General features: G+C 49.5%; 2 protein-coding genes across 2 annotated transcripts; both read left to right on the top strand.

Moving 5' to 3' along the window:
• Positions 1–1,488: 1,488 nt before the first annotated feature.
• LOC308123408 (tripartite motif-containing protein 16-like) lies at positions 1,489–4,128 on the top strand. Its single transcript, XM_080485893.1, has one exon. The coding sequence runs from the start codon at positions 1,515–1,517 to the stop codon at positions 3,333–3,335; it is 1,821 nt and encodes a 606-aa protein (XP_080342019.1). The 5' UTR covers positions 1,489–1,514; the 3' UTR covers positions 3,336–4,128.
• Positions 4,129–6,546: 2,418 nt separating this feature from the next.
• Positions 6,547–9,017, top strand: LOC308123409 (tripartite motif-containing protein 16-like). Its single transcript, XM_080485894.1, has one exon. It carries the CDS (start codon positions 6,566–6,568, stop codon positions 8,222–8,224), a length of 1,659 nt encoding a protein of 552 aa, XP_080342020.1. The 5' UTR covers positions 6,547–6,565; the 3' UTR covers positions 8,225–9,017.

The following is a 9,017-nucleotide window of genomic DNA, read 5'->3' as shown; positions in this document are numbered from 1 at the left end:
GCCTCCCTGGGAAAGTCTCTTCCAGGGTACTGGAGAGGAGGATCTGGCCGTTAGTCGAACCTCGGATCCAAGAGGAACAATGCGGTTTTCGTCCTGCAGAACACTGGACCAGCTCTAGACTCTCCACCGGGTACTCGAGGGTTCATGGGAGTTCACCCAACCAGTCCACATGTGTTTTGTGGACCTGGAGAAGGCGTTTGACCGTGTCCCTCGGGATGTCCTGTGGGGGGTGCTCCGGGAGTATGGAGTCCAGGACCCTTTGCTAAGGGCTGTCCGGTCCCTGTACGCCCGGAGCAGGAGTTTGGTTCGCATTGCCGGCAGTAAGTCGGACCTGTTCCCAGTGCACTCTGGCCTCCGGCAGGGCTGTCCTTTGTCACCGGTTCTGTTCATAACTTTTATGGACAGAACTTCTAGGCACAGCCAGGGACCGGAGGGGGTCCGGTTTGGGGACCAGAGGATCTCGTCTCTGCTTTTTGCAGATGATGTGGTCCTGGTGGCCTCTGGAACCTGGACCTTCAGCGTGCACTGGCGCGGTTCTCAGAGTGTGAAGCAACTGGGATGAGGATCAGCACCTCTAAATCCGAGGCCATGGTTCTCCACCGGAAAAAGGTGGCTTGCCCCCTTCAGTAGGTGGAGAGCCCTTGTCCCAGGTGGAGTAGTTCAAGTATCTCGGGGTCTTGTTCAGGAGTGGGGGGAAGATCGAGTGTGAGATCGACAGGCGGATCGGTGCAGCGTCTGCAGTCATGCGGTCGCTGTATCGGTCCGTCGTGGTGAAGAAGGAGCGAAGCCAAAAGGCGAGGCTCTGGATTTACCGGTCGATCTTCGTTCCTACCCTCACCTATGGTCATGAGCTTTGGGTCATGACCGAATGAACGAGATCCCGGATACAAGCGGCTGAAATGAGTTTCCTCCGTAGGGCGGCTGGGCGCCCCCTTAGAGATAGGGTGAGGAGCTCCGTCACCAGGGAGGAGCTCGGAGTAGAGCCGCTGCTCCTCCACATCCAGAGGAGCCAGCTGAGGCTCGGGCATCTGTTTGGGATGCCCCCCGGACGAACATATTGTCATTATTCTTCCACAACCCCACTGTCTTTTAATGACTTTCTGATTTGTGTTAGTTACTAATCATTTGTAAAGAGAGTGAAACAAATCTGATTATCATTTGAAAAGACGAAAACTTGAAACGTCGATGCGAGTCTTAACGCCACATTCCAGCTGAACGATGGTTGGAATGTCAAGTTAAACTGCATCATTTCCTGGAATCATATAAGCCTCTGGCGGCCCCTCCCTTCTGTCCCACGCTGAGTCACTGTCTCCTCCTCTTTCCCAGGTCTTCCAGCTGAGGAATCGATGACGTCTCTGAGCTGCAGAGTGAAGCAGCTCACTAGAAGAACCAGTGAGGATCAACGTTCACAGGAGGACGAAACCAGGGGAGGGTTTGGTTTCAGCTGGGATGTTTTAAACCTGCTGAGCAGGAAGAGAAAGTCTTCAGACACTCGCTGGTGTTGAGAGGAGAAAATGGCAACAGCAGGAGCTCAACTGGATTCAGAAAAGTTCTCTTGTTCCATCTGTCTGGATCTCCTGAAGGATCCAGTGACGGTTCCCTGTGGACACAGCTACTGCAGCAACTGTATTAACAGACACTGGGATGGAGAGAACGAGGGAAGCTACAGCTGTCCTCAGTGCAGGAAGAGGTTCAGCCGGAGGCCTGACCTGAAGAAGAACATCATGTTAGCAGAGTTGGTGGAGGATCTGAAGAAGATGAGACTCCAAGCTGCTGCAGCTGATCTCTGCTCTGCTGGACCTGAAGACGTGTCCTGTGATGTTTGTCCTGGGAGGAAGCTGAAAGCCATCAAGTCCTGTCGGGTCTGTTTGGCCTCTTACTGTGAGGAACACCTCCAACCTCACTACCAAGCTGCTCCATTAAAGAAGCACCAGCTGGTGGAGCCCTCCAGGAATCTCCAGGACAACATCTGCTCTCGTCACGATGAGGTGATGAAGATTTTCTGTCGCACTGATCAGCAGTGTATCTGTTACCTCTGCACCATGGACCAACACAGAGGCCATGAAACAGTCCCAGCTGCTGCAGAAAGGATGGAGAAGCAGAAGGAGGTGGAGGCCAGTCGACTGAACATCCAGCAGAGAATCCAGCAGCGAGAGAAAGAGGTGGAGCTGCTTCAGCAGCAGGTGGAGGCCATCAATGTCTCTGCTGATGAAGCAGTGGAGCACAGCGAGGAGAGCTTCACCCAGATGATCCGTCTCATCCAGAAAAGAAGCGGTGAGGTGAAGCAGCAGCTCAGATCCCAGCAGCAAACTGCAGTGAGTGGAGTCAAAGAGCTGAAGGAGAAGCTGCAGCAGGAGACGGTCCAGCTGAAGAGGAAAGACGTCCAGCTGGAGCAGCTGTCTCACACAGAGGACCACCAGCAGGTTCTACACAGCTACCCCTCAGTGTCAGCACTCAGTGAGCCCACACACTCCTCCAGCATCCACCCTGCTCCTCTCACATACTTTAAGGATGTGGCAACAGCTGTGGCAGAGAGCAGAGAGACAATACAGGACATCCTGAGACAGACGGGGACAAACGTCTCACCGAGAGACACTGGAGAGGAGGAGGAGGAGGAAGACGAAGAGGAGGAGGAGGAAGACGAGGAGGAGGAGGAAGACGAAGAGGAGGAAGACGAGAAGGAGGAGGAGGAGAAAGATGAAGAGGAGGAGGAGGAGGAAGACGAAGAGGAGGAGGAGGAGGAGGAGGAGGAAGACGCTGGAGAGCTTTTACTGCCACAAGCACAGCCAGAGACCAGAGAGGACTTCCTACAATATTCACTGCAGATCCACCTGGATCCAAACACTGCAAGCAGACGGCTGTTATTAACTGACAGTAACAGAAAAGTTACATTAACATCAGTAGATCAGCGTCATTCTGATCATCCAGACAGATTCCCAACATGTCCACAGGTTCTGAGCAGAGAGAGTCTGACTGGACGTCATTACTGGGAGGTGGAGTGGAGAGGAGGAGGAGGAGTTATAGCAGTCACATACAAGAACATCAGCAGATCAGGGATCAACAATGAATGTATATTTGGATTTAATGACAAATCCTGGTCTTTATATTCTGACTCTGACAGTTTTACGTTCCATCACAACAGCACACTAACTCCCGTCCCAGGTCGTATGTCCTCCAGAGTGGGAGTGTACCTGGATCACACAGCAGGTATTCTGTCGTTCTACAGCGTCTCAGGAACCATGACTCTCCTCCACAGAGTCCAGACCAGCTTCACTCAGCCGCTACACGCTGGAGTTTATGTATTAGGCTCAGCAGAGTTCATCAAACCTCAGTAGAGAACTTCCTCCATGTCTCCTTGTGTAGTTCTCTAAAGAGCCTCCACAGTTTCATGAGATTTCTGACAGGAAGAAGATTTGACACCAACAGACGGTGGACCGTCTTCTCAGAGACTTTCTGGGTGGAGAAAAGGATGTGAGACGAGTGTCAGGAGGCAGAAAGGAGCTGAGTTGGTGGAGAACAAGATGGAGCTGCAGCATCAGGCGCCTCACTGATTCAACTGATGCTTTTCTAAGAGTTGGACTCGTTTTTAAAAGAGGATTTTATTCTTCATGTACCCAATGAAGCTGGAGCTTCTCCACCTTCGGGGGGTTTTAACAAAGATTTAGAACTTTTTACACGTTCGTATTGATGAATCTTTCTTTATTGATGATTATTTTCTGATTTGATCCTTCAGAGTGAAGATTGGTGGATTTTCTTACTTCACAGTGAAATGATTGTTTTGGGTTTTTATATGTTTTTCCGTCACCAAGTGGCAGGAAGTTTGATTCTTTTATCTGAACATGTTGACTACAACTACTACAATACTTTTAAGGGTTTTAATTCTTCGTGATTGAGTTTTAAACTTTGTAAATACTGATCATGTTCACATTCCTAAGAAGCCTTTAAAGTTTAATTCAGTTTTTACTGGTTTGCATAGTTTGATTTTGTGTTTTTCCTTTGTTTGTGCAGATTAATTACTTCTTAGAGAGAGCTTGAAGTTTTGTTCTAATAGCCACTTTAAGAATTTAAGCTTTTCTCAGTTTGTACAAATTATAATTCTTTAAAAAGTCAAATAAAAATCTGACATTTTGGTGGAGTTATGTGTATCTTTTCATACTGAAAGTATTTTCAAATATCCTGGTTTAGGAAGAAAGACACAAGTCCTCTTCCCATTTTAACACTGGCAGACGTATAGAGCTAGACTGTTTCACAATAGAGTTAATAATCAGGGTTTTAATATTACTTTTGTTAGCTGGTTAACTTGTCGGCGGGCGGGTATACGTGATGCCCCTGAATGCATCACTGAGCTCCTGCAGGTAAAACCAGACCGACATGGCGGCTCGGACACAAACTTCCTCTTTCATTACTGGAACAGTTCAGAGGAATGTGTTACTGGGAACACTGGAGGCGAGAAACAGGCTGTGCGGTTGAAAACAGCGCTTCGCAGAAACGTGTCTGCCGTGAGGGGGCGTGACCTGAGGTGAGGGGGCGTGGCCAGCGAGCTCGACAGTGTGAACTCTCGCCGACGTCACAAGAAGAGTTTTCTACTTGTTCTTACGGGTTCTTATGGGAGTCTGCAGGGGCCTTTACTTGCTCGGATAGTACCTCTACAGTACCTCTGATCCGGCCGTTAGTCGAATCTCGGATCCAAGAGGAACAATGCGGTTTTCGTCCTGCAGAACACTGGACCAGCTCTAGACTCTCCCCCGGTTCTCGAGGGTTCATGGGAGTTCACCCAATCAGTCCACATGTGTTTTGTGGACCTGGAGAAGGCGTTCGACTGTGTCCCTCAGGAGGTCCTGTGGGGGGTGCTCCGGGAGTATGGAGTCCAGGACCCTTTGCTAAGGGCTGTCCGGTCCCTGTACGCCCGGAGCAGGAGTTTGGTTCACATTGCCGGCAGTAAGTCGGACCTGTTCCCAGTGCACTCTGGCCTCCGGCAGGGCTGTCCTTTGTCACCGGTTCTGTTCATAACTTTTATGGACAGAACTTCTAGGCACAGCCAGGGACCGGAGGGGGTCCGGTTTGGGGACCACAGGATCTCGTCTCTGCTTTTTGCAGACGATGTGGTCCTGGTGGCTTCATCAAACCTGGACCTTCAGCTTGCACTGGCGCGTTCACAGCCGAGTGTGAAGCAACTGGGATGAGGATCAGCACCTCTAAATCCGAGGCCATGGTTCTCCACCGGAAAAAGGCGGCTTGCCCCCTTCAGTAGGTGGAGAGCCCTTGTCCCAAGTGGAGGAGTTCAAGTATCTCGGGGTCTTGTTCAGGAGTGGGGGGAAGATGGAGCGTGAGATCGACAGGCGGATCGGTGCAGCGTCTGCAGTTATGCGGTCGCTCTATCGGTCCGTCGTGGTGAAGAAGGAGCGAAGCCAAAAGGCGAGGCTCTGGATTTACCGGTCGATCTTCATTCCTCCCTTCACCTATTGTCATGAGCTTTGGGTCATGACCGAAAGAAGGAGATCCCGGATACAAGCGGTTGAAATGAGTTTCCTCCGTAGGGTGGCTGGGCGCCCCCTTAGAGATAGGGTGAGGAGCTCCGTCACCAGGGAGGAGCTCAGAGTAGAGCTGCTGCTCCTCCACATCCAGAGGAGCCAGCTGAGGCTCGGGCATCTGTTTGAGATGCCCCCCGGACGCCTCCCTCGGGAGGTGTTCCGGGCATGTCCCTCCGGTAGGAGGCCTCGGAGCAGACCTAGGACACGCTGGAGAGACGATGTCTCTCGGCTGGCCTGGGAACGCCTTGGGGTCCCACCAGAAGAGCTGGAGGACGTGTCTGGGGCGAGGGAAGTCTGGACATCCCTGCTGAGACTGCTGCCTCAACGATCCGGATCGGATAAGTGGAAGAAAATGGATGGATGGATGGATGGATGGATGGATGGATTTTTTGGTCCACCACATTGGTCTACCATATATGTCCACCATACTGGTCCTCGATACATTGGTCCGCCACATTGGACCTGGACTGTTTTCACTCCTCTCCTCAGGCAGGAGGTGCTTCGTACTTTCATTCTGCAGTGTAATTTACCAGAATGACAATAAATTAATCTGAAAATTTACATCATGGACGAACATATTGTCATTATTCTTCCACAACCCCACTGTCTTTTAATGACTTTCTGATTTGTGATAGTTACTAATCATTTGTAAAGAGAGTGAAACAAATCTGATTATCATTTGAAAAGACGAAACTTGAAACGTCGATGCGAGTCTTAACGCCACATTCCAGCTGAACGATGGTTGGAATGTCAAGTTAAACTGCATCATTTCCTGGAAACCAAACAGCCTCTGGCGGCCCCTCCCTTCTGTCCCACGCTGAGTCACTGTCTCCTCCTCTTTCCCAGATCTTCCAGCTGAGGAATCGATGACGTCTCTGAGCTGCAGAGTGACGCAGCTCACCAGAAGAACCAATGAGGATCAACGTTCACAGGAGGACGAAACCAGGGGAGGGTTTGGTTTCAGCTGGGATGTTATAAACCTGCTGAGCAGGAAGAGAAAGTCTTCAGACACTCGCTGGTGTTGAGAGGAGAAAATGGCAACAGCAGGAGCTCAGCTGGATTCAGAAAAGTTCTCTTGTTCCATCTGTCTGGATCTCCTGAAGGATCCAGTGGCGGTTCCCTGTGGACACAGCTACTGCAGCAACTGTATTAACAGACACTGGGATGGACCGAACGAGGGAAGCTACAGCTGTCCTCAGTGCAGGAAGAGGTTCAGCCGGAGGCCTAACCTGAAGAAGAACATCCTGTTAGCAGAGTTGGTGGAGGATCTGAAGAAGACGAGACTCCAAGCTGCTGCAGCTGATCTCTGCTCTGCTGGACCTGAAGACGTGTCCTGTGATGTTTGTCCTGGGAGGAAGCTGAAAGCCATCAAGTCCTGTCGGGTCTGTTTGGCCTCTTACTGTGAGGAACACCTCCAACCTCACTACCAAGCTGCTCCATTAAAGAAGCACCAGCTGGTGGAGCCCTCCAGGAATCTCCAGGACAACATCTGCTCTCGTCACGATGAGGTGATGAAGATTTTCTGTCGCACTGATCAGCAGTGTATCTGTTACCTCTGCACCATGGACCAACACAGAGGCCATGAAACAGTCCCAGCTGCTGCAGAAAGGATGGAGAAGCAGAAGGAGGTGGAGGCCAGTCGACTGAACATCCAGCAGAGAATCCAGCAGCGAGAGAAAGAGGTGGAGCTGCTTCAGCAGCAGGTGGAGGCCATCAATGCCTCTGCTGATGAAGCAGTGGAGCACAGCAAGGAGAGCTTCACCCAGATGATCCGTCTCATCCAGAAAAGAAGCGGTGAGGTGAAGCAGCAGCTCAGATCCCAGCAGCAAACTGCAGTGAGTGGAGTCAAAGAGCTGAAGGAGAAGCTGCAGCAGGAGACGGTCCAGCTGAAGAGGAAAGACGTCCAGCTGGAGCAGCTGTCTCACACAGAGGACCACCAGCAGTTTCTACACAGCTACCCCTCAGTGTCAGCACTCAGTGAGCCCACACACTCCTCCAGCATCCACCCTGCTCCTCTCACATACTTTAAGGATGTGGCAACAGCTGTGGCAGAGAGCAGAGAGACAATACAGGACATCCTGAGAGAGACGGGGACAAACGTCTCACCGAGAGACACTGGAGAGCTTTTACTGCCACAAGCACAGCCAGAGACCAGAGAGGACTTCTTACAATATTCACTGCAGATCCACCTGGATCCAAACACTGCTCACAGAAAGCTGGTGTTAACTGACAGGAACAGAAAAGTTACATTAACATCAGTAGAACGGTCTTATTCTGATCATCCAGAGAGATTCACAACATGTCGACAGGTTCTGAGCAGAGAGAGTCTGACTGGACGTCGTTACTGGGAGGTGAAGTGGAGAAGAGGAGGAGGAGTTATAGCAGTCACATACAAGAACATCAGCAGATCAGGGAGCAACAGGGAATGTATATTTGGATCTAATGACAAATCCTGGGCTTTACATTCTGGGTTAGACAGATTTACGTTCCATCGCAACGACACAGTAACTCCCGTCCCAGGTCCTCTGTCCTCCAGAGTGGGAGTGTACCTGGATCACACAGCAGGTATTCTGTCGTTCTACAGCGTCTCAGGAACCATGACTCTCCTCCACAGAGTCCAGACCAGCTTCACTCAGCCGCTACACGCTGGAGTTTTAGTATTAGGCTCAGCAGAGTTCATCAAACCTCAGTAGAGAACTTCCTCCATGTCTCCTTGTGTAGTTCTCTAAAGAACCTCCACAGTTTCATGAGATTTCTGACAGGAAGAAGATTTGACACCAACAGACGGTGGACCGTCTTCTCAGAGACTTTCTGGGTGGAGAAAAGGATGTGAGACGAGTGTCAGGAGGCAGAAAGGAGCTGAGTTGGTGGAGAACAAGATGGAGCTGCAGCATCAGGCGCCTCACTGATTCAACTGATGCTTTTCTAAGAGTTGGACTCGTTTTTAAAAGAGGATTTTATTCTTCATGTACCCAATGAAGCTGGAGCTTCTCCACCTTCGGGGGGTTTTAACAAAGATTTAGAATTTTTTACACGTTCGTATTGATGAATCTTTCTTTATTGATGATTATTTTCTGATTTGATCCTTCAGAGTGAAGATTGGTGGATTTTCTTACTTCACAGTGAAATGATTGTTTTGGGTTTTTATATGTTTTTCCGTCACCAAGTGGCAGGAAGTTTGATTCTTTTATCTGAACATGTTTACTACAACTACTACAATACTTTTAAGGGTTTTAATTTTTCGTGATTGAGTTTTAAACTTTGTAAATACTGATCATGTTCACATTCCTAAGAAGCCTTTAAAGTTTAATTCAGTTTTTACTGGTTTGCATAGTTTGATTTTGTGTTTTTCCTTTGTTTGTGCAGATTAATTACTTCTTAGAGAGAGCTTGAAGTTTTGTTCTAATAGCCACTTTAAGAATTTAAGCTTTTCTCAGTTTGTACAAATTATAATTCTTTAAAAAGTCAAATAAAAATCTGACATTT

This window comes from Lipophrys pholis (assembly GCF_963383615.2).
Source record: "Lipophrys pholis genome assembly, chromosome: 18".
NCBI classification, from domain to species: domain Eukaryota; kingdom Metazoa; phylum Chordata; class Actinopteri; order Blenniiformes; family Blenniidae; genus Lipophrys; species Lipophrys pholis.
Note: the sequence above shows the minus strand (reverse complement) of the source record. Positions and strands in the feature narration are given on the sequence as shown.

Excerpts from the sequence above, each read along its gene's own strand:
- LOC308123408 (XM_080485893.1), top strand. The coding sequence starts at position 1,515 with ATGGCAACAGCAGGAGCTCAACTGGATTCAGAAAAGTTCTCTTGTTCC.
- LOC308123409 (XM_080485894.1), top strand. The coding sequence starts at position 6,566 with ATGGCAACAGCAGGAGCTCAGCTGGATTCAGAAAAGTTCTCTTGTTCC.